Consider the following 25,782-nt stretch of genomic DNA (forward strand, 5'->3'; position numbering starts at 1 on the left):
AATAGCCACACGACCACAATGCATCAGTCTTGCATATGACACAGGTCTTCATCAGCTGCCAGTCCAAAACTCCTGAGCGAGTGAAACTAATGTCATCAAAGAATTTCTGTGAAGTTATTCTGATATAATTACCAGTATTTTAAGGAATGATGACCAAACAATGAATTTTAAGATCTTTTATTTGGTGTAGCCAAAACAAATTCAGAGAAATAAGTGATTTATCAATAAAAGGAAAAAAAAATGATGATAATTTGATGTGGAGCATGATGTTTCGGTTTAGTTTTTCTTTGAATGCGACCTCAAAAGAGGATGTATCAGGTTGTTCTTCTGGACTTGTCAGCACACAAGTATTGTCAGCTGTCTGAACATCACTATGCCACAGTTCCATGTGGCTCCTTTCCCTTAGCCTCCGCTGCTCTCTGTTTCTCTCTCTGCTCTGCTTTTTGTTTCTGGACTTCTTGAAAGACCTGAAGGGAAGAAAATGCAATGTAAACAACAGCTGGAAAACAACCGTGAAATCTACAAAAAAAAACATTGGGGCATTTTGGCTGAGCTGAGAACATTACCTTATTGCAGAAGGCCTTTTTGGCCAGCCAACGTCGGGTGACCCGCCGATAATATTCAGGAGGGAACGTGTATGTTATTCCAAGCTCTTGACACACCTTCTCGAAAGAATCATAACGAGTCCTTCTCAGAACCTTCAGCTTTTTCTTCCTCCTGTCGATGGCCATGAGCATCCATCTTTTGTTGGCTTTATCCTGATGGAATGAAACAGAAGAGGTTTTGATGCTGTTGCACATTAATTTGTCTCTCTGAAATGAAAATTCTGTCATCATTTATTCACCCACATGTTGTTCCAAATCTGTAAGACTCATCTTTTTTGTCCATCCACTGAAAGCCCACACAACCAAAACTGTGACACGTTAAAAAGTAATCCATATGAATCAAGCAGTTTAGTGCAAGTCTTCTGAAGAGACACCATTGCTTTTGCACAGACTTTTAATGGATGGATATATATAATGAGAGAAAATTATTAAAAATCTCTTTAATTGTATACTGAAGATGGGTTTGGAACAACATAAGGGTGAGTAAATCATTATCCCTTTAAATAACAGCACTAGGAACAGAAAGCAATGGTTTATGACATGAATGTGTTTACAATAACTCATATAAAGTAGAATATACAATGATTTATACATTTAAACATAATATGAAAAAGTGACATCTGCAAACAAATGATTCTAAAGCTTTTTCCACAACTCACTTCCCTATTTCATATATTTTTGCAATTTTCTATTTTGCAAACGTTTTACCAACTGGTCCAATGTTAATATTTGGGGGAGGTATGAAGAAATTTCCTCTCAAGTTTCTCAAGTTTCTCAGTTTTTCAAGCGGAGTAGTCACAGGGGTTTATCACAATAACTATGAACATTTTTGCAAAAGAAAGATGACCAGAAAGAGACAACTAGAATAGATGTCTAAATTGTCTGTCTTAATTTTTAATAATATATAACAAGTGTTTTATTTAAAAAGTGTTGTGTGTGTGTGCACACTGTACACTATTGATAAGATTTTAAAATGTTTTTACAGAACTCTCTTACGCATAACAAGGCCGCATTTATTTGATCAAAAATATAATAAAAACATTTATATTGTGAAATATTATTACAATTTAAAATAATTGTTCTATTTTTAAAATGTAGTTTATTCCTGTGATGGCAAAGCTGGAAAAAATTTTTTAGCAGCCATTACTGCAGTCTCCAATGTCACATTTTCCTAAAGAAATCAATCTAATATGCAGAATTGGTGCTCAAGAAACATCTATTATTATTATAAATGTTGGAAACAGTCATGCTGATTAATATTTTGATGGAAACTGTGATACACTTTTTTTCAGAATTCTTTGATAAATAGAAAGTTCAGAAGAACAGCATTTAACAAAATTAGTCTTTGCTGTGACTTTTTATCAATTTAATGTGTCCTCGCTGAATAAAACTATTAATTTCTTTAAAACAAATAAATTAACCATAGTGTATGATTCAATTACTACTGAACACATGAGCATATGCACAGGATATCCTGTTTCTCTGTGGGTGCTAATCAAGTGGAGTGGGAACAAAAGTTTCTGACACCTTTACTAAAGGCCGACAAAAAAGTCATGCTGCTGAAGAGTTGTGTTTACCTTAGGGTGCTTGTGCAAGTGCTCCTGGAAGTTGCGAATGCGTGCTGTCAAAATCGCCACTGTAACGCAAACAAGGACATTGCACATGATTGAGTCAAGTTCTGAGATTCCAGTGGGGTTAAAACAGTGACTTTATCAACTGTTAAAAAAGAAAAAAAGAGAACTTGCCTTTTACTTCTGTTGAGTTGCGGTCGTCCTCATCCCTCCGCACCTTAGCAATAAGTTGTTCCTCTTTCAAACGCAGTTTTTCACTCTACAGAAAGACATTATGAAAGATAATTAAATTAAAATATGATTTAACATCTTTTTACAGTGATTATAAGTCAATCGTGACTTACAAAATAAAAAGCTACCATAAATGCACAGCAGCTGAGATTATTCCACCCTACTTTAAATTCTGAAAATGTTAAATAAAGAATCACAAGGAAATGAAAACCCATACATGATTTGCAAGCTCCAGCGTAAGCAGTTTCTTCACCACATCGTCTACCCTGCAAAGATATGACATAATACTGCTACCGTTCTGCATTCAAGCACATAAAGGAAGTCTGAAGAAATCATATACTTCCTTATTCCAAATATACAATCAATGTTTACACAAGGATGCAAGAACATACGACTGTGCAAGTGGGACGGATGCATATTCATGCTTCAGCATGGATGGATTCAGGTCCTGAAGCTGACTTGGGAATTCTGGGAAGAAAATAAAGCAAAAAGCCAAGGAGTCCTATGAAAAATTGATATCAACCAGGCTATGAAATTGACTGTGTGTAGAGATTTAATTTTTTCTCTTACCTTGTTTCTTTCTAGAGGGCCGAGCATACTGCCTCACTGGTTGGTTTAGGAGGATTTCATCACCTGAAACAAACAGTAAAGTCAACATATATATATATATATATATATATATATATATATATATATATATATATATATATATATATATATATATATAGCCTGAGGCCCTTTAAAATTGCTTAATAAAAAAAAATAAATGCATAATTAATAAACTACATTCCCAAAGCCCCAAGAATCAAGGAGAACTTTCTTTTTATTTGATGTATGCTGTATCAGTGCATGTCTGCTTTAATAATTCTAATTATTAATGATTCAGAACCCTTTAATAAGGAGGTGTTTAATGTGTATTTGATAATCAAAATGTCTCGTAGTGACTCTCTTCTGTAGCTCATACTATTTAATACACGTCAGTGGTGACAAAGTGGCACCAAGGGTTGGGGTGATTTGGTTGGCCACATCCTTCCCGCACACCCACTCAAAAAAAAAAAAAAAGTCTGCCATGATACCTCTTTTCAAAAAAAAAAAAAGTGCAGTTGCTCAAATTTCAAATACCTATAATAAATCTGTTTTAGACAATTATCGACTAACCATGAAAAACAGGGGCTCTATTTAGAGATTATCAGCTTTAGTGGTTTGCAAGTAAACTTGGGGATAGTGTAAACTGTATCTGTAGCTGATCACACCCTCTTTACCCCTAATGGTTAAAAGATAGTATTGCAGCCAGAGATGCATTTAGCCAACACATAAAATGATGCCATGTCAAGTTTTGTTAGTAAAGATGAATATGAATATGTAATGGAAACCTTTTCATGTGCTTTTCTTTGGATTTTACTTGTAACACTTTACATGTGACTTCATCCAGTCACTTACATTAACACTGGTTAATGGCACTATGTTGGTTACTGTCATCATAATTATGTATTTTATCACTATTATAAGGTTTTTGTGTAATTATATATATATATATATATATATTATATATATATATTGTGTAAACAGATTTTTTCTTCCCTAGGAAAGTGCACTGTACATTGGCCATGTTAATACTGAATAAATATGTCTAATAAATAAATAAATCATCATTTCCTCATCATTCAAAACCTGACCTGAATTACTATCTTCTGCGTAACCAAACAGCTGACTTCCATTGTATGGAGAAAAAAACACTGAGCAAATATGTTCCACAGAGGAAAGAAAGTCATAGAGGTTTGGAACAACAACATGAGGGTGAGTAAATGATGACAGAATTTTATCATGATGAAATACTCTGTTAAGCATGGTACTACTTGTACCATTAGTATGTTTCAAAGAAAGGTTAAATCAATGACCTAGTTAACTCAGATTAATAAGAAAAAAAAATGTTAGGGAGTTATAAATTCAATGCATGGGAAAATCCTCAAAGCTGGTTTCACGAATCAGCATAATAAACATTTTAGGGTGTTAAATAACCTATACCGTATAAACCCACTCCTTCATAGTTCATAAGTCTTGCGGGAACTGGTAATTCAACAGATTCCCACCCCCCACACATTATTTTTTGCCCCAAGAACAAGAAAACATGCGCGGGAAATAGAGATGTAACTCCAGTGAAATAAACTACACAGAGCTACACACCACAATATTCTGCGGGACTGTCCCTTAAATAAAGATACTGTAAGATGCTTTGACAAAATCATCTTCTAAATGACATACTAGCTTTTATGCTCCCCAAGACTATTTATTTGATCAAAAATACAGTAAAAATTGTAATATTGTGAAACATTATTACAATTTGAAATTATTCAAATATTTTCTTTTTTAATTTTAATTTCTACTCCAGCCTCAGTGTCACATGATCCTTCAAAAAATATTATAATATTTCTTACATATAATAGATATTATTCTTTTTTTTTTTCCTAAACATTTATTTTTATTATAAATGATAAAAAACAGTTGTGCTGCTGTAATTTTCATAATTGGGGTGTTCTAGCTCAGTGACTGAAGATCTAGGTCAATAACCCATATGTTTCAAATTACAAAAAAAGAGAAGAATAATTCATAAGCCATCACTCTGCAGTGACCCCAGTTAACTCCAGAGTGACTTTCCCTGTAGTAAGTGTACAGTATGTCACTTTGAATAAGAAATCATCCGCATAACCTGTCTGTTATCCTCCACAACACATGCTGGCTTAGCTAAGGACATACTGTTAAGTGCTTGTTATTTTTTTTGAAACAACAACTACCTAAAAAGGCAGCAAAGAACACAAGTACAGAACTAAACTAAAACAATACTCCCATAAGTACACTAAAGACTAGTGAATGAATAACAATAACGTGGATGAGTCAAGTACTACAGGTAAACCAAAATGTGCAGTGCAAATAACTGCAGTGCTTTCCCAAAACATAAAATAATTCATTCTTGATGCATTAGTAGCAGATAATGATAATATTATTATACTATTACTTTAGTACTGTGTACTCAAACCATAACTCAAATAACAAATGTACACGAGCCCCCTAACGAGTCTGCAACATCAAATTAGACCCACAATCGTTAATTTTCTCACATTGCTAGGATGATAACTCACACTTAGTTATATCGATACTTACTCACACATAGGTGACAACCATCTTGTGATTTTCTTCCCTTGACTTGTATCTGTCAATTTTTTTTTTAACCCTCTAGTGGTCTTCAGTTATGTTTTTACTTTATTGGAATGGTATGACACTTGGTAATGTTTTTGGCTCTTGCTATGAGAACACCCACACAAAAAAATGTATTCAAAAAAGGCTAAACAGTCTTAAAAAATGGTCACTCGTGTTCTTCTCGGTCAAAAATGACTACAATAGGAAATTAATAAGAAATACAAAAATAAAAACTGTATATAGTATACCGTCTATTGTATATAGATATAGATGGGGGGTGCTATATACAGGTATCAAGTGGCATTACAAGTTTTTTTTTTTTTTTTCACCATAAATACATAAATTATAAAATTTTATGATAAATGAAAAAATAAGGAGAAGAATAAATCATAATTTAAATAAATATTTTATTTATGTCCACCAGATGGCTCTTATCTGTCTCCATCATAGACTGTATTAAAACATGGACGTAGTGTCCGTGACATCACCCGTAGTTTTCTGAAGAGCGTTTCTGAAGCTCAAAGTGTGCAGAGCAGGCCGTCGCCATCGTGGCAGCGCGTCACCACGCGTCACTCCTGGATAATCAAAAATGGGCAAAAAGGCAGGAGCTGGTTGCTGAAGCCATGCCCACCTAGTGCGACAGTGATAACAGCAGCAGCAATCCACCTGTCACTCAAGTGGCCACGCCCCTTAATTATGCAGAACTTTAAGCCTTAATATAATTTAAACGGATAAAAAAAATATCACCCCCTTCACAGTTGTCATGAAGGGCAAAATTAGCTATATAGACCAAAATCATTTTCTGATCCAGGCTGCAAACATGTTTTTTTTTCTGCTGTAAAGTTGAGCATTTTAACATGGGGAGTAGTGATGCATGGGTCGGATTTTTTTCCAACCCGCAGGTCCCGCTTTTATGAAATTATTTGGCCCGCCCCGCAAATAAAGTAAAATTTCTTTACCGGCGCCGCCCTGACCCGTGGGGTCCGCGGGCTATGAGACGACCCACGCATCGGGGACATCCCGCAAGTTACGTTGCTACGTAGACTTTCGTATTGTAGCCTTATCAAAGAACCTAATAAAATATGAAAATATATATTCCAAATATTTCATATAGGCTATAGGGAATTGCACACAACATACATGGATTTTTTTATTTTGTTTTTAATGGCCCGCCCCGCAAATAATGTGCCAATTTCTTTACCAGCTCCAACCCGACCCGTGGGTTATGAGATGACCCGCGCATCACTAATGGGGAGTCTATGGGATTGACTCCCTTTTGCAGCCAGCCTCTAGCAGCCAGTTCACGAATTACAGTTTAAGTCACTTCCATGTTAGTCTTGCGTAGCCAGATGGCTTTCTTTTTTCATAAGGGGGTTTGGCATCACGCCATCTTTGTTTCCAGACAGAACGTTAAAGAACACGACAAGCACGTCTACCAGAAATCCTGTATAATTTAACCAATCCGACGACGACTTCGAAACTCCTAAAGTGTTTCCACTTTTGTGTGCCATATGCATCAGACGTTTAGCCAACAGTGTGTGGGCGTCTAAGGCTGAGACTACTTCCGTGTTGACTTGATGCTTGGTCTCCATTCATCGAATTAGACGTCTTTGCTTTTTTAAATACTTAAGTGCTGCAATAATTGCCAAACGGTATAAAATATTTTAATTTGATATAGAAATTAACTGGATATGGCTATCTCCACAAAGTGTATACAAAAGTGATAATTTTAACAAAAAGGGTAATGAGTAACAGAGTTGAGTTGACGAATGTAGCTTTTTCCAAACAAATGATGAATGACACAATTTGAAAATAGACAGCTATTATAGGATCAAATAGGATAAGATCTATAGGTTAAAAGTATGTGGACATGACAAAACATTAGGTCATATGACAAAACACTGATGATTTGATGCCTATTCAGTCAGAACCAGAGGTGTAAAGTATTGAAGTAAATGTAATTAGTTACTGTACTTGAGTCTCTTTTTGGATACTTTGTAGTTGTACTGAGTATCAAAGATATTAGCAACTTTTACTCTCAACTTCACTACATTTTTTAATGTGTATCTGTTCTCTTTACTCCACTACATTTGAATTGAGTGTTGCAGTTGCACATTACATTTTGCATGGACCTAGCTTTTTCTGCAGCAGTTTATTTCTGCTACAAAAGTTGTGATACTGCCTATTACAGGTCACTGAAAGTACTGCATCTTGTGCGTTTTGCCCTTACTGACCCAAACGTTTCAACAAGGCTACTTTATGTGAATGTGAGTTCCTTAACAAGTATTTGTGAATCATAGGTGTTTTTTAAATGAGATGAAGACATGACTGCAGCTGGCAATGAGGCCGAAACCAGCACAGCCAGTGCAAGAAGGCTTCGGCTTTTTAATTTTACTTAACATTATTTTTTTTATCAATTATACTGAAGAGACCTTTTTGAAGGATATTGTTTTATTGTTTTTTTTTTTTAAATGTAATTTTGAGGTGTTCAGTTTTATTTTGATTTTAGAAAATAAACGTGATTGCTCTCTTCACAAATCAACTCTTTCGTGTTTTTGTTTCATGCTCTCTGTGCCTTGCCCTGGACTTCCTGTCTCCCGTGGTGTTTGTAGTCAGTTTGTAGTCTGTTTGTTCATTGGTTCCCCTTGATTAGTCTCCCCAGGTGTGTCTTAACTTGTTAAGCTTGTTAGCCCCTTGTGTGTCTATATAGCCCTAGTTTTTGTTTAGCTCCTTGTGAGTTGTCGAATGTTGTCTGTTTGCCAGTCATTTTGTTCCCTTTGGTTTTTGATTTAATGTTTGTTCTAGTTTTTCCATTAAATATCTGCAGCTAGATCCTTGCATCTGCCTTTTTCACCAGCTTCTCCACAACGTTACAGTTTTTCACTGGCATGTCTCTTCACTAGTGCATTTTTGAGCCTATATTTAGTACAAGTAAAATACTTAAGTACTGTTAAAATCAGATACTCTAAGACTTTTACTCAAGTTGCTTTGGAATTGGTGACTTGTAACTTGTAATGGAGTAATTTTCACTGTGAGGTATCTGTACTTTTACTTAAGTGGTTTTTAGGTACTTTTTACACCTCTGGTCAGGACAAGCAGTGGCCTGGCTTTTGGAGCCACCTAGGGGTTAAACTGTAACAGCACACGCTGTCCATAAAACGTCATTAAACTATGCTATACAAACTGTAAACACGCAATCATAATAAGAAACCCATGTGGACTAACATAATAAAAACGCAATCTCAAAGTGAGAGAAAATGCTAAATTATGTCTGCGAACTAAAAATAAAACCGGATAAGTGTTGAGGTGACCCATCAATATCATAATGGCTATAACAGTCTCATGTCTGTGAATATGTGCATATAAGACAGCATGTTGAAGCTGTCTATTAGTCGTGGAGTCAGAGCTCGGATGTCAAAAAAAATAAAAATTAAGACTTACGTTTACAAATACTGGTTAACGTCCAGTTCGCATAAAAGCTGCATTGAGGCTGCTTGAAGGCAGGAAAGACAGTATTGCCCTGCCTCGCGCCTGCAAATACACTCCATGTCCGTAAACCCAACACTGTAGATCGGAAAATGTTTTTTAAAACCATTGTGATTATATATAGTAATCGCCTTTAATTTGCATATGCTCTCGCAGAACGCATTTGCCCCTTCAGTTCGTGTAAGGCGCCATCTTTAAACAGACATTAGTAATCTACGCAGAAAAATCTATGCAAGGTCAAGTAATCGAGCGACGATGTAGCCTTGCATTGTGAACATTTGTGTTTATACCTTTTGTTTTGTTTTTCGCCTTGTGAGCTAGAAAAAGTCTAGAACATTGACTGTACAGTTTTATCGTTATCTAATACTTTTATCTGACCTTCTGTCATTCTAAGGCCAGGACACCCCATACTTGTACTTTTGCAGATTAAAAAAAATTATAAAAGTTTTACTTTTTTTAAAGCAAGAAAGATTGCACTTATGTTTTATGGGATCTCTGAGAGAATTAAGGATGTGGACTTTTTCATGGAGGATATTTTCATGTGTATCAAAAAAGTTTTGACAAGATTAGAAACTATCAAAGAAACACTTTTAGTGAAGTATGTTTTTGAGCCAATAAAATGTGCCCTGGGCCCAAGCAGCACATGTGGTTCAGCAGTTCTTTCAAAAAAATTTTTGTTGTGACACACAGGATCTGAGGTCCTTGTTAAAAAAAAAAAAAAAAAAATCAGTGTTTACTGAATAAAGGATTGCACTTGAAGCAACTTATGTAAGCAGAGGATGGTGCATCTTTCAAGAGAACACTACAGTTTATCTGTCTACCACGTGATGAATATTATCAGTAATGCAACTGAGTAATGAGATTATTAATGCACTTTTGTCTGTCTCAGTAAGATCAGAAGTGCAGAAGAGGCTATGGACAGACACAAGAGCCAGAAGCCAAAGACTTCAGGAAACAAAACAAGCGAATCCCTTGGTCAAAACACACTCAATATATGCAAACTAACAAGTAGTTTTAATTATTTGCTGAAATATGTTAGCTCAAAGGAGGCATCTAATTGGGGCATACCATCATAAGCTGCCCTCTTGTGGTGCAGAATAGGCATTTGCAGTACATTAATTTCATGTCACAAAATGCAGTGCAGAGTGTTATATCACATCATGTTATATCAAGACTTGAAGTATTGCTCTGAAAATCTGTACATGAAGTTCACTTGACCTTTAACCACAAGACAAACGATCCTGTGCTTCATTTAATGATATATTTTGATGTCTTGCATCTTAGGAAGGTTAACAAACTGTCTGGCATATCTAATCATGCTTTGAGAACATTTTAGAATTAGAGATATGATTATAGGCTATAATGAAGATAATAATGATGAATGTTTTTGGAAAACTTTCCCAAAGGCTCATTCCAATGCATTGAGTGCCTCTTTTATTTTGAAAATATGATTAGTGTCTTTAAGGCCTTCAATTTCTAATAAATTGTATTCATTAATGGGACACAGTTGCCCTTAAAACAGTAAAATGGTTCACATTTAGCTATATGCTTTTTGACAACGGGATATGCAGGGCTTATAAGATTTTATTGCTGATATTTCAATAAATATACAATTTTTAATAATCAGTTGTTTAAGTATCATGATAAAAGTAACATTTTGAGATCCCCAACTGACTAACCTAAAATATTGTGTTAAGAAAATGTCATTACAGTTTAAAATATTTTATTAATAAAAATAAATAACATAAAAATATTATTAAATAATAAAACATTTTATTAATTCATTATTATAGAGATATACAATATATACATATATATAGATAGCAGATAGGTTGATATTTTGTTTTTCAGTCAAATAGAATTTCATACGTAAAGCAATGAGAAGTGTGAAAAATAGGGACTGGGCAGGTACAACACATCTTGTAAAGTAATAAATTTAAAGGATGGATTTTTTTTCTTATGCTATAACGCCTGTAGGCAAATAGGAAAAGTTTGCGTCAGCTATTCATTTTTATATTTCGTTTTCATATTCAATATTGGCACAGCAGGCAACATTTTATGTGGAATGACACCTGTACAGTTATCAGGTCCAACACTGGAAGTCCAGTGCTCTCTCTTTAGACAAAGCGTTTTTGTCACTGTCAACAATTGGACATTCACTGCCTGTAAGTGTTGAGAGAGACTGAGACAAAAGCGAAGGGGGCGGAGACAGTCTTCACGGCTCACATGCGGCACAGCTGTGCGAGTGCATCTCAGCATTTCTCTCTTTAAATGAGGGATCCAGACAGTGTGAGGGAATGATCTCGGCGATTCATGTGTAATAATCTCTAACGGACACATATATTTCGCATTCACCTCACAGGAGGGCATTCCTTTAATTTCTTTGGCAAGATAATAATTTAAAAAAAAATGGACAGTTCAGACAAGGAGAACAAGTCAGATGAAGAATTTGAATCACCCGAGGAAGAAGAGGTGGACCCGAGAATTCAGGTAGAATACAAATACTATTCGTATTCGTTTCAAATACACTCGTTGCATTTACACATTGATTTAGGTGGTTGTTTCATATCACGGTTTGCTGATCGGTGATATTGCATGTTAATCTCTATATTGGCTCCTTGATCCTGAGGGGAATTATTGATTAATTCTCCGCAACTTGCTTTTTATTGACGGCTCGTCTGCGGCACAGTGCACGGGTGCCCGAATTCAGTGTTGCCAGATCTCAGTGGAAAAACTAGCCACCTGCTCTGACAAAACAAACAAAAGGCAGTGAGGATATCCTTATTCAATCGATATAATCCTTTGTAGAATAAACTATCTAAAAAAAATAAAAAAAATTGCACAATTTGGATAAAACCGAGAAAGGCGAGAAGCAGGAATGAAATGGCGAAACAAACTATAGCTAGTAACAAATGCTGGTTGAACATGCTTCATTAGGCTATATGCTACTATGGTTGTTAAGAACTAACGTTAGCAGTTCCAGAAATAATAATAATAAAACCCAACTGGAGACTGTCCATTTAGCGGCTTTATTATTTGGATAGCTGATTGTAATAAGCAGACATGGCAACACTGCATCAATTGTCGTCTTTTAGAGCCCTGCTGCTTTGGAGTTTTCCACAGGTCCCCCCGTATCAAAATATATTCATATGTAGCATTAACCCACTTCTTTCTTTCTTTCTTTCTTTCTTTCTTTCTTTCTTTCTTTCTTTTTTTTTGTGCTACTGCAGTCTATGAAAAATAGAAATGAATTCCTCCGTGGAATATGTCTCCATTTCAGATTTTTGACTCTTTGAGTTTTCTTTATAGGGAGAGCTTGAGAAGCTAAATCAGTCCACAGATGACATCAACAGATGTGAAACTGAGCTTGAGGTATGACTTCACAATCCTATATACAAAAGTTTGTTTTTATTTTTTTCTTAAAATAGTTTTGTCAGTTTAATCTTGTTCTAATAGGAAAATGCCATATTCAAGTTTAAAAAAAAAATAAAAAATAAGTATCAGATGGTAAATTGTTAATCTGTCACCTATTTTACATTTAAATTTTGAACCACGGTACAGAATGTGTTATAATGTCTGGATTATGCAATAGATCTAGTGTTTTCTGAGCACCATAAGTGACTGGAACTTGTATCCAGTAATTTTGCACTTCACACAAGAGTAAAAATTAAACTTACATTTTTTTTTTAAAGCTTTAATTTTAAAATAAAGTAATGAGGAATATGATGTGTTGTTATTTTGCTTTCATATCTTTTATGTTTTTCCAATGGAGAGCATTTTTAGACCCTGTCTGCACGCAGTAAACAAGGACATGTTAAGACAAAAACACTCAGCTGTTCAGGCTCAGTCATGTGGTCACTTTGGTCGCACTGAATTGTCCCGATGCCACTGAGTTCATTGTTTGGGCATGTCCTAATATAGTAATTTAATAAAATGACCTAACTAGTCGGTGGTCTGATTGTGAGTCAAAAAGAGAGGCAGAAGGAGAAATACTCAACTGTTTGCTGATTTCTCTGGCAGTCCAGCTTTGTTTACTTGACCTAAATAGGATTCTTATTGTGTCCTTCATATTAAAACACAGTCTTCCACACTGAACATATGAGCAAGTTGCTTCCTGTAGATGAAATGAATAAAGTAGGGTATATGTTAACTGTATGTGAAATTTAGTGAGGGAAGACGAGGGATCCTGAGGTTTTATAGACAGTCTTTATAACCCAATATTTCTCTAACCATCTTAAGACATCAAGGTAAGCTTCTAGGTTGTTTTACACACGCACAACAGTTAGGAAATGACGGTAGTTCATGCTGTAGAAATATTTAACTCTGCTTATGCAGAGTTTCATGAATACAACCCTTCTCACTGTTCTGAGAATCCCATAATTGAGCTATTTGGCTGTCATCCAAATTAATGTTCCTTTTGTGTCAGTGACCATGTTGCACTTCAAAGCTTTAACTCTTGGTGATTTATTTTTCCTGGAATGTTTGCCCTTTACAAATAATCAATCTGTGTTTTGACGAACGGAGTTTAATCTCATTACTTTGCCTTGGGCAATAAATATAAAATAATGATTTAAATACCTTTATGAATAAGCTTGTTTACAACGCAAGTGAAATGCGTATTTTCTGTGTGGTTTAGACATCTTCACAGATCTTCTTGCAAATCAGATTACAAGTAAACAGTTTTTACTCTCTTTTTATGTATAGCCCTTTTTTATGTGCAAAGCAGTTGACCCGAATGCCATGACAAATTGAAAATTTTCCAGACTTCCAAGGCCATCAAGTGTCTGAAAAACATCTTCACTGTGTAATTCTTACAGTTTAATATGTACTGTATGTAGTTGCATAACATCCCTTGTGTCACCAATAACTCAACTGATTTCATAAATCAGTATGGTACATTATATAAAGTTTGCTTGTGCCATCTCAACTCATCACAACATTAAAAATTATAATTCTGGCTGATACCAATAAGCTGATGATTATTTGTATATTATGGCCAATATTAAAATGATATATTAAAATAATTTAAATATTTTTTTAATTACATTTAAGTGCTACAAATTCAACAAATTAATTTATTTATCACAACATTATAATAGTACAGTATGAAAAATGGATATTAAAATTTGGTTATTACTAAATTATTTATGTTCTCAATGATTAACTTTAAGTGGGCATTAGATGATGTAACCTAATTGTAAAAATAGGGAAAATTAACATGCACAATTATATAATCAATATCAACAGATATGATAAATCTAATATTAGCTGGTAACCGATATGGTACCGATATATTGTATATCCCTGAACATAAACAGTTGATTGTTTATATTTGGTCCGTCTCTAGGATGCCAGGCAAAAGTTTCGCTCTGTGCTGGTGGAAGCCACTCTAAAGTTAGACGAGCTGGTGAAGAAGATTGGGAAAGCGGTGGAGGAATCAAAACCCTACTGGGAGGCCCGGCGGGTGGCACGGCAGGTGAGGCCAAGAAAATCAAAACAAGAACCCAATATCATCTTCCTAAAGCCAACTTCACCCACACAACGTCTGTTTTTAGTTGGCACGCCACCATTTTGTCTGTGGTGTGTTTTCTTTTATCCCTCTCTGGAGATTGCTGTGCTATCATCTTGTTATCTGCTATAAGCTGGATGGCACAGGAGCATTAACTCTAGATTTGTCACAGGTGGTTGGCTTCGTTCAGCGGGGCACAAAACACTTTGCTGAGAGAGAGTGCGAGAGAGTTTAAATGCTCAAATCTCATTTCTCTCTTTTTCTTTTTTTTTTCTACAGCCTGTGCTATTTTAAAAGCAGATTATCAGTTTATCTCGGTTAGTGCCTTTGCAGCTGGAGTGTTGAAGAAAGGGGTGTAAAATGTCACATTTGCCTTGACTTCCTTATAAAAGCAGAGTTCCTCAGATTTTTATACAACACTTAGTGAACTTTAATTGACTGAATCAGTTACAACAGGAGCGCTGACCCACTCTGAAACTAGGGCAAGGTAGTTTAGAGTGTTGTGTTTTTCACTCCATGAAGGAAGAATTATAAATGGCCTATTTAATTTCACTGACAAAGCACTGGATTTTTTATTTTTTTTTGGCAGTTTCCTTGGTGGTGAAAGAGAGCGATGTGTCCTTAGAAGTTATTGTTTTCCTCAGGGACAAACTGCAGTGTTTTTATGGAAACAATCCTGTCTGGGTTGTCAAGGTCCTTTATTATGAAAAATGTGGTGATAATTCATTTAAACTGGTTTAAACTGTCTTTGTTCTGTTGAAGGATGTGCTTTTATAGCACATATAGCTGACAGGTTATTCTAATTTGATACACCAGTTGCCTCTTAGCGAGAAGCAAGACTAACATTTAAACGCTAAATTATAAAGATGGCCAGAAAGCTGAAAAAAACATGGACTAAAAGCCTCAAAATTCTCCTGATGTGATTTTATGGGTTTTCATATGTATAAAATAGATGTCAGTCTTGTCTATACTCTGCATGATCAGTCTCATGTCTCTCTCTTTTTCTTTCCCCCACCCCTACACAGTCTCTCACTGACCATCTCCCCTTAAATTTCCTCTAGTATATTTATAAAAATATTTCCAATAACCATGTATGACCAGAAACATCAGTGGAAATCCCCCCCAATTCAAATGATACCATATTTAGAGCTAATTCTTTTTCTTCTAAACTTGTTCTTGATTTATCACTTCCTTTTTTCAGATGTTACTGTGCTATATTCAGAGTAACGGGTGGCTGTTTTAGACTACAGTGTACTGTAGATCTAAAACATTCCACTGATTCCCTGAATAAAAAGCATGGTCTCATTTTTTTAGTAGCCAATTAAAGGTAACCATGTAAATGTACTGTAAAATTTTTAGAATTTAAAACCTCAGAGGTTTAAACAGCTTGTTCATCAGCTTGAGAGCTTGAGATGAGGATATTTTACCATTTCCTATCTGTGCTTTTGATGTGTTTAGATTGGCCCACCCTAAAGTCTAGTATACACTCTTACAACTGTCAAGGGTCCATCAGAGTACTTAAAAAAAATTGCATGGATCACAGGGCATCTGCAGTTAAAGCTGTCAGTATCTCTTGAGTTTAGATGTTACGGTTTCCTGCATTCATTATACCTCATCACTGATTCCATCACCTTGTATGGCTGGTCTGTTGATTCAAGGTTGAAAGATTTTTCAGCGCTGTTCTCATATGAATATTTCAGAACACATTTCTCATTAAGAGCTCTTCTAAATAATGCAAACACATATTCCTTCTCGTATACACTCGTATATACATCAGTTTTTCAGCTTCCATGTAATGCTCTTCCAGTATGCTTGTAACATGATTTTTACTACGATGGATTTGTGAAGACTTTAGCATTATTATTCAAGAGCCTTGAAACCTTTTTACAAAGGTGAATACTAAATAACATTTTTGAAGTTGCGTGATTTAGTATTTTGATAGTATTAAAGGAATTAATTCACACTTATGTTGTTCCAAACCTGTATGACTTCCTTCTTCTGCAGAACACAATATAATTTTTTTTTTTTTTTGTCTGTATAATAAAAGTCAATGGGGCCTAATGTTGTCTTGGACATTTCCACTACTGGGTTTGTGAGAAAAGTTTATGAATTATGAAATATTTTGCTTACAAAGGATGCATTAAGTTGATTACAGTAAAAATTGTAATATTGAAGAAGAAAAATTACAGTTTTAACTAATTTTAAATTTTAATTTTCAAATTTAATTTATTTCTGTGGTGGCAATGCTAATTTTTTTAGCAACCATTACTCCAGTCCAGTACTCAAGTTGTGCTGCTTAATGTTTTGTGGAAACCATTATATATAATTTTTCAGGAGTCTAATGAATAGAAAGATGAACTGCATTTATTGAAAAAAAAAAAAAAAAAACCCTTTACAACACTTAATTGAATGCATCCTTGCTGAATAGAAGTATTAATTTATTTAAATAAATACATTTTATTTTAATTAAATTAAAACTTTTGCTCTTGTACTTTTGAGACTTCTGTATGTAAATAACTTACATAATGATTTGCTATCCTTATGTTTGGCTCATCATTATATAACAACAATGTAGAGTGTGTAAATTAGTACCAATGGTTATACTGTAAAAAATTAGACTCTGTCTACATATAACACTGAACACTTTTGTTTTAGAAGAGCCAGGGAGATTCTTTTTCTGTGATGTGTCCTCAGAGTGCACTTAAACACAGGGAAGGACCTTTATGCTGCCGATTTGTCATATCCAATAATGATTTCAATGGTCTCACTCAGCACTTCAGCTTGAGAACTGGGCATTGCTCAGATGGGCGGCACAGCTAAAACACCTGCAGCTATGTGCGAGTGTCATCCAACTCTCTTTAGAGTGCCACTGCAGCAGATAGTTTAAATATAAATTCCTTCACTTTATGAGTAGCTCAGATGCCCTAAATGTGACCTTGTGTATTCTTAATGCCAGTATTATGTTTATGTTTTTCCTGGTTCTATGTAGTTATCTAAGTACACGCACATGCATGTATATATTTCAGAAAAATGTTATGTTTATATAATATAATTTATAAATATATATTTAATAATATAAATGTAGTAAATATTTTCAAAATATAATAAATATATGTTTGTGTACATTATGCAAACAAAAACTTTTATTTTGGATGCGATTAATCGTTTCACAGCACGGAGATTATATATATATATATATATATATATATATATATATATATATATATATATATATATATATATATATATATATATATATATATATATATATAATATCTCAATACTAGCATTGCTAGTATCCTTCCTTCCCCTAATGTTCTTAAATCTTTATACAGCATCAAATAGGGTTAAACTAGACCTTTAATTCACCTACTAACTACAATGAGCCTTTCTTGGATGGTTCAGTCCTTCTTTGAACTCTAAGATTTAATCACTCTGCACTGTTGAAACCAGCTTTTCAAGATTCAGTTCTATGTTATGTGAGGAAAATCTGTAAGTCTGCTTTATTACATCATTTTTGGCAGTCAAACATTGAGTCATATTGAGGCAGTGCAATGAAACTCCTCTGATGATAATCTGCAATGTTTGGCTGTAAGTCAGGAGGGATGGTTGTAAATGCCTTCATCTCATCCGTGGCTACCTATCATCTTTCCCACTCTTTTCAGATTGATTGATTGATTTGTTTTTCCTGTATCCATCCTCACATGACATATGTGTTGGCAGGAAGTTAATAAACGAGAATACTCCGACGAATGAGGGTGAAAATCGTGTCCACTTGCAGGAGTCCTCATAACCTCTGCTGGGGAATTGGGAATCGGGAATTGGAATGCATGTATGCTTTTTTTGGTGGTGAACTGTTATAATAGTGACCACATGACACCAAAGAAGATTTATGGCAATCAGTTTATGAGTCAAAACCTCTCTGCTGCCTTCCGCCTTCAGTCAATAATCTTTAAACAATAAGTTGGTTCTGAATGTCTATATTTATCACAGCATTAAGCTATACCTGATTCCTTGATGACAAAGAATTTGGGGGTTCATTTTATGGGAAATCTTAATGTATTTTCAGCCCTAATTCAGTCCAAGGTTTATTTTCTACTGCAGAAACATTTGATAAGATAAACTTCGAAGTCTCACGTTTTAGCTCAAAGTCCCAGTCCGGTGTGCATTGAAGCAATAAAAGCATTAGTCTTCAGTAGGATGATCTCCAGGTCAGAAAGTGTCACAATGGCCTTGTTTTTATGCCATGTGAAATGAGATGCATAAAAGCATCACAAATGCCTTTTAAGTTTTATGTAAGAACCAGGACAACTGGTTACGAACATCAAAACAGCATATCAACTGGGTCACCCTTGACCCAAAACATCTCATTTTGAGATTGCCTCTGCATTATTTTTGGTCAGAATGTGGTTGAAGCTGGAGTCAATAAAATCAGGGGTTTGAAAGAGGACAAAGCCTTGATTTAATAAGACTTTTTTATAAACAGAAGTACATTTTCTGCCCGTTTGATTGCAGTAAAATTGATAATCAGCTTCTCTGTGTAAAAGTCAGCTGAACTGAAATCACATTTAAAAAAAATTCAATAAAATCATTTTTGCGCCGCTTGTTAAATGTTAGATTTAATTAATTTCAATGCCTCACTGTGCAGTGGAACTGATTTGAAGCAATTAATATTAACACGGTACTCCTCAGGAAATAATTTTTGACTTCAGAGTACCTTTAACTATAATTTTAATGAATATTTTTAAAAATATACCACTGCATGAACATGAAAACTTCCAAAGCTTTGACGTCTGCTTAATTCTTTACAGTGTACTGGACATTTTTAAAGTCATATAGCTCGAGCATTGTCTTATGTTTTATGTCGCTTAAATGGGACACAACTTGCCCCACCAGCCCTTCCATCCGTCTGTGTCCTTTATTGATTGGATTGGAGGTCTGTCCTGCCGTCTGCAGCGATCTCCTGCTGTCAGCATGGCAATGCGGCAGTTTCACATCAACTTTGAAGCCTGAGCTAAAAATAGCATGTGTATGAGTGAAGAAGGGATGGATGAAGAGGGAACAAAAAGTAAATGGATTGAGCTGTCTCAAATGAATGAAAGACAATGATAGGACAGATTGGAGGAAAGGTGGAGGATTATCCCTGGGATTACTGCATATCTGTGGAACTGCCATTTACAGTGTTTGATACTGTACATATTCTGTTTTCTGTCTTATAGCATTCAAGGTCTTATAGTATAGAACTGAATCTCAGACATATCCAAACTTTGTTTTATCATGAACATCACCCTATTTGCTATGACTAGCCTGTATGACTTTCATCTTAAAACAATAAAACAAAATGTTAGGTAGAATATTCTTGCTGATCTCTTCCAATAGAATCAGTTTAATTTTGGTTTCAAATAGCACCATGATGTTTTATGTCTAAATATGTATGGTTGGAAAGATGGATGGATGGATAGATGTCATAGTAATATTCCATTTAAATGCAGAACATCAACCTTGTATGAATTACATTATGATTTTCTCTAAGTTGAGTTGAATTACATGATCTCTCTACACTGTAAATCACTTCAAAGTGTAAAACTGCCTCCTTGCCATTGGTTGGCTGAAAAACTTATTTCCAACAGTTTTGTTTGGCTAAGTAGGCTGAATCGGTAAGAGATTTCCGCAGGCTTTTCTGTCAGTGGGAGTAACTTGGAGATTAAAGTTTAAAAGTGAAGGAATAGTAAAGGATTATGTTTGCACGGCTTTAGCATGGCTGGCTTTAATTCACCATAAAGGAAGTTCAAGGGTGGCTTTAATATGTCACCATACAGGATGTTCTGTGCATGAGTAAAGTTACTCCATCTCTTGCACCGATTGGTTAATAGATTATCCACATTGTTGATTACTATTGTTCAAAATGGCATATATATATGTATGTGTGTGTGTGTGTGTGTGTGTGTTTAATTTCTTTTAATATGTAATATAATAATTTCATTTCTATTTTTATTGTATTTAGAACAATACATAAATTATATATGCAGTTAATTGTAGCATAAATAACTAATAGCGTGTGTGTGTGTTTGTGTGTGTGTGTGTGTTTATTTATTTACTTACTGCCTGATTATTTTTATATTGTGGTTACTATTGTTTGCATATATCAAGAATTTGCTGCAAAGGATTTCTTATCCAGGCAGTGTTTTTGATGGAAGTGGTTAGGCATAGCCAGCTGGTACTCTGAGCAGGGGGTTTACAATCTGCCAGCGCTGTCCTGCTCAAAGTTTAATCATAACGGAGCGCTGGCTGCTGTCTTTGACATCAGACACGCATGGTTGATGCTCCTGCCCTCTATCTGTTCCACAGACTCAGCTGGAAGCACAGAGATCCACACAAGACTTCCAGAGGGCCACAGAAGTACTGCGGGTGGCCAAAGAGACCATCGCCCTGGCTGAACAGAGGCTGTTGGAGAATGATAAGCGGCAATTTGACTCTGCATGGCAGGAGATGCTCAACCACGCAACACAGCGAGTGAGTGATGCAAAGGTGTGGGATGATAGATTGAAGTGTACCAGAAAACACAAAAAAAAATCCATATTTTGGTGTGTAGGTGATGGAGGCCGAGCAGATAAAAACACGCAGTGAGCTACTGCACAAGGAGACCGCTGCTAAATACACCGCCTCCATGAGCCATATGAAACAGCTGGAGAAGAAGCTCAAACGCACCATCAACAAGTCTAAGTATGTACCGATTAATATTGTAAACACACAAGCATTCAGTGAAACCATTTAAGCTTGCAACAGTCTTTGTTTAACCTGTCTGATGCATATTGCACACAAAATGGCACAATTGCTAGGTTATGCGTTTATGGGAACTGTAGGTTTTTCTTTGTTATAGTTTATTTACTAGCAATTTCAGCTGATAGCATCTTCCATTTCAAGTAGGTAGTTTTTGTCCATGGTCAGTTTATGCTGAGAGTCAAGCGGCTTTGAGACTAGACTCATGGTAAACCCAATAATATCTGAGGGGAGCTTTAGTCGAGGGTGGGTTTCTCACCAGTGATAGTGACTCGGCAGGATCACAGGGGAGCTCAACCCTACTTATCTTCTCACGCAGTATTTGCCTAATGTGTCAGCATATGTGAACAGTTGCCATGGTGATATGTATGATGCTATTTATAGGTCTTTACGGTAGCTTTAATCACTTTTTCTCCCTCTCTCCTTTTCAGGCCCTATTTTGAAATGAAGGCAAAATATTACTTGCAGCTTGAGGTACTTAAAGATGACTCATGGAAATTTTGTTATAAGTAATACATGATAAATACATAGTGTGAAAATAGTATGGGAATTTTGTCTTGTTTTCCACTGTCTAAATATCTTATCTTATTAAAAAAATAGTTTACTCAATTCCTTAATTCTTAAAACATTTACAAAATTTCACAAGATAAAACTTATTTTCTGAGAATGTTGAATTAAAGACAGACAGAAATCTTTCATTCAAGTTTTTGTACCCAAAGCTGTATGACTTTTTTACTTCTGCTGAACATAAAACAAGGTATTTTTGCAGAATGTTGGTAACCAAACATGTGTTGGTAGTTATTGAATTGCATAGTATTTTTTCCAACTGTTTGGCTTGTTTTTTCATTTTTGGGTAAACTATATCTTTTTTTTCCCTTCCCTTTTGGCATATAGTTTTTATCTCATTTTAAGTATATATTTAATAAAATTTCATTAGGTTTATGCTTAAAACTAGGAAAATATTGCCACTGCATTAAGAACAAATCTGGGCAAATTTGCTTCTCAAATATGTATTAATGTTGTTGTTGTTTTTTTTTACATTTTATTCAATGTTTTTTAAATATTTTTTAATCTGTTTGCCTGTATTTGTCAGTTATTCATTTTCATATAGCCTTTTTTCCATATAATGTTTTCAATGTCAGGTTAATATTTTTTTTTCCTTACCTCTTACAACTGAAAAAGAATGTGGATGATCTCCAGGCCAAGCTGACACAGGCTAAAGGGGAATACAAGTCAGCCCTGAGAAACCTGGAGATGATCTCTGATGAGATCCATGAGCGCAGACGCTCCTCAGGCATAGGCCCGCGGGAGAGAGGCGTAGGGGCAGAGGGTGATGGTGTCACTGGTGAAGACTTGTCTGGCTTCAAATTGGAGTCTGATGGAATTTCGAGTGAGTACCAGTTATCTTGTGCTAAAATATTCTTTCAAGCAGAGCTATATACGTAGCACATAAGATTTAGAATCTGTCTATAATACAATATATAAATACACTGATATAGATACACAGATCCTCATTCAATTCAATCAAAAACTCATGTCACCCTTGTCGCCTGATCTTTCAGAGAGGAAGACTCTGAAACACAGCTCCACAGTGGCATCTGGCTCCTACGAGGATGAAAACTGCAGCACCAGTGCCATGTCCGAGGAAGACTCGGAGACTCAGTCCAACAGTAGCTTCAGTTCTGTGCCAAACAGCCCTCTGGACTTGCTCTGTCCTTTCTCCTCATCCTCCTCTTCCTCTGGTTCTCCGACCTCCACCTCCCCCACCCCTTCCTCTCGCCCCTGCAGTCTAGACCTGCCTAGCACTGTCTCTTTGTCTGATTTTAGCCTGATGTCTCCCATCCTCGGGCCACGCAGCGAATGCAGCGGCGCCTCCTCCCCCGAGTGTGACCTAGAGAGAGGTGAGATATTCTTAGATCCGTTTGTGTTGACGGATTGGACCCAAATACCGCTGCACTTGCACGTGAGGGATTGTATTAAGGCTTGCTCTTGTTTCACCTGTGAGACGATGTCATTTTTCTTGATTTCCTGGCTGCTTGCACCTGTGCTCTCTAGAGGGGTACATTAATCTCACTGATGGACAGCTGGGTGGTGTTTTAGTGTGAAAAGCACAACAAACACATTTATTTGGTATTTTTTTTTTTTTTTAAGGAGGGCTGTTCATTTAACAGATTAATTTATATAAATACCTCAAATAACAAAAATAAAACATTAAAAACAATTATTAAAAATATATATTACATAAAGAATGCATTTCATGCAATTATTAAAAATATTAAAATAACTAAATAAACTAAAAAATAAAAAAAAAAAAAAAATAAAAAAATAAAAATATAATAAACATAAAAAAATACACAAAAAAAAACAAATCAAAAATATTGCATTGTAAAATATTATAATACAAAAACAATTTTATTGTAACATTGTATTATACCATTCTATAATACAGTAACAATTACTATAATTAAAAAATGTAATTAAAATTTCTAAAATGTGTTTTAATTAATATTGAGATTATACAATTAATAGTGTATATAGAATTTAAATGTATAATATAACTTAATAAATTAATTAATAATTATTATTATCTTTACTATTATTTTTATTTATTTATTTTCTATTTTGCTCCTTAATTAATGTGGATAACTGGTTTTATCTTTGCGTAAAGGTGACCGAGCAGAAGGGGCCGAGGCCTTACTGGACAACGTTCTCAAAAACAACAACAGCATCAGCAACACCAAAACAACCTTTGGCCTGGATAGCCGTTTTCGCCTGCTGTCTCTAAAACTTAGCCGAAATGAAAGCAGAAAAACCATTGCCCGAGCCCCCTTGGGTCTGGCTCAGCAACCCTCCCCAGCCACAATCCTGCTGGATGGGATGTGACTGCAATGCATGCAACACCAATGTATTTGATACATTCATCCACATTTTGTGCGAGAGGCACTGGCAGTCACCCGTCCTCCACTTCACCAGTGTGTCATTGCAGCCCATTCCTCTCACTGTCTAGAATGTTCCGCCAACTTTCAGACTGAACTTTCACTCGATCTCACGGGTGTGAGAAAAGCAATGTGCCGAGGAGACAAATCTGCCACTGGAGGGGCAAAGAACTGAATTAAGCTTTGAAAAGAAGTGGTAATCTTGGTAAAAACAATTAACGTTCCAAATCTAGAAAGTCTAAAGATGGCGTTAGCACACTTGTCAATTAAGAAGCACTTGTCTTTTTACTTATAAAATGCATAAGAGATTTGTTATGATGTAGATTTATGCCACTGGTTGTCTTTAATGTCTTTGTAACAGTGCCAATGGAAAATATACAGTCATTTGTGTGGCAGTATAATGTTTCAACCGTTACTGAGTTATTGTATATCTAAGACATCTGCACATGATCTCGCTTCAGCCTGGTGCTCAACAGACTCACCTGCGTGTCTTTCATGAAGACTTCCATCTTCAAAAAGGACTCCAAATCTTAAGAGGAACTTCTGCGCTGTAACAGTGACTCACAAGGAAGTGACGCAAACTACCTGCATCACAGGTCACCACCTCAGTGTCATCCAGGGACCTGCAGGAGCTACAGGCTGATCCATACTGGTCACTATCACCTTCCTCCACAAGCCAAATCCACTGCATGCCGCTCAATGCTGTCTCTATGTAAAGAACAAACATTGTTTTCAATATAAATAGAAAAAGAGCAATAGATTTCGATTCACAATGTTTTTGTGGAAGACAATGATTCAGAAAGTAGCATAAAAAGCTGGATCTACTGTGCTTGCACTGATGATTAGATCCCAGTGGGGGACTTGCTGCACTGATGAAGAGGACAATTACTGAATGCTCCATCCAGCTTCTGCGTGCAGTAGCCACTGATTTCGAGACAGATGGCACAGCTTCTGGTCTAGTCAGTAAGCTGTGTGGTGTTTTTTTGTGACTTTGTGTCTCATCTGTTTTTCTTTGCGTTCTTTTTTTCGCCTTGCAAACGTTCTTCTCCCGTTTGTCTTGTTGGCTCTTTGGTTTTTGTTGTTTTGAGAACTGATTGTGAGGTAAGAAACCTTGTAGCAGTGTTTAAGTGATTAATGGCGTTGAACTTGGTCTTTTGTTGTTTACAAAGCTCGTGTAACGTAATTGTTCTCAGACTGAAATAAAATGTTACCTGAATTGATTCATTTATTTAATACATTGTAAAATGTAATTTATTCTTAGATGGCAAAGCTGAATTTTCAGCAGCCATTATTCCAGTCTTCAGTTTAAAATACGGCATTTATTTGAAATAGAAAACTTTTGTAACATTATAAATATCTTTACTCTAACTTTTGATAAACTGAATGCATCCTTGCTGAAAATAAGTATTAATTAAAAAAAAAAAAAAAAAAAAAAAAAAAGTGAATACACAAACAGCCAAAATATAAAC

At 35.4% G+C, this 25,782-nt stretch overlaps 2 protein-coding genes across 2 annotated transcripts; one reads left to right on the forward strand and one right to left on the reverse strand.

Annotated features, from left to right (window-relative positions):
* Window positions 1-161: 161 nt before the first annotated feature.
* On the reverse strand, window positions 162-9,302 carry LOC122140014 (28S ribosomal protein S15, mitochondrial-like). Its single transcript, XM_042741404.1, has 8 exons — window positions 9,044-9,302; window positions 2,978-3,040; window positions 2,800-2,875; window positions 2,625-2,673; window positions 2,351-2,435; window positions 2,183-2,241; window positions 567-758; window positions 162-467 (listed from the first exon to the last, which is right to left on the reverse strand). Exons 1-8 carry the CDS (start codon window positions 9,195-9,197, stop codon window positions 372-374), a joined length of 774 nt encoding a protein of 257 aa, XP_042597338.1. The 5' UTR covers window positions 9,198-9,302; the 3' UTR covers window positions 162-371.
* A 1,984-nt stretch (window positions 9,303-11,286) lies between these two features.
* Window positions 11,287-25,533, forward strand: LOC109092118 (SH3 domain-binding protein 5-like). Its single transcript, XM_042741407.1, has 9 exons — window positions 11,287-11,578; window positions 12,398-12,460; window positions 14,436-14,564; window positions 20,946-21,110; window positions 21,190-21,320; window positions 21,809-21,851; window positions 22,548-22,767; window positions 22,970-23,278; window positions 24,046-25,533. The coding sequence occupies exons 1-9, from the start codon at window positions 11,498-11,500 to the stop codon at window positions 24,258-24,260; spliced, it is 1,356 nt and encodes a 451-aa protein (XP_042597341.1). The 5' UTR covers window positions 11,287-11,497; the 3' UTR covers window positions 24,261-25,533.
* Window positions 25,534-25,782: the final 249 nt, after the last annotated feature.

Source organism: Cyprinus carpio, chromosome B16, assembly GCF_018340385.1.
Source record: "Cyprinus carpio isolate SPL01 chromosome B16, ASM1834038v1, whole genome shotgun sequence".
NCBI classification, from domain to species: Eukaryota; Metazoa; Chordata; class Actinopteri; order Cypriniformes; family Cyprinidae; genus Cyprinus; species Cyprinus carpio.

Coding starts and splice junctions, on each gene's coding strand:
- LOC122140014 (XM_042741404.1), bottom strand. CDS start 9,197: ATGGTTTTAAAAAACATTTTCCGATCTACAGTGTTGGGTTTACGGACA. Junction 2,436..2,624: donor CGCTGGAGCTTGCAAATCAT/GTATGGGTTTTC, acceptor GTCTTTCTGTAG/AGTGAAAAACTGCGTTTGAA. Junction 2,242..2,350: donor CAACTCAACAGAAGTAAAAG/GCAAGTTCTCTT, acceptor TTTGCGTTACAG/TGGCGATTTTGACAGCACGC.
- LOC109092118 (XM_042741407.1), top strand. CDS start 11,498: ATGGACAGTTCAGACAAGGAGAACAAGTCAGATGAAGAATTTGAATCA. Junction 11,579..12,397: donor AGGTGGACCCGAGAATTCAG/GTAGAATACAAA, acceptor TTTTCTTTATAG/GGAGAGCTTGAGAAGCTAAA. Junction 21,321..21,808: donor CGCACCATCAACAAGTCTAA/GTATGTACCGAT, acceptor TCTCCTTTTCAG/GCCCTATTTTGAAATGAAGG.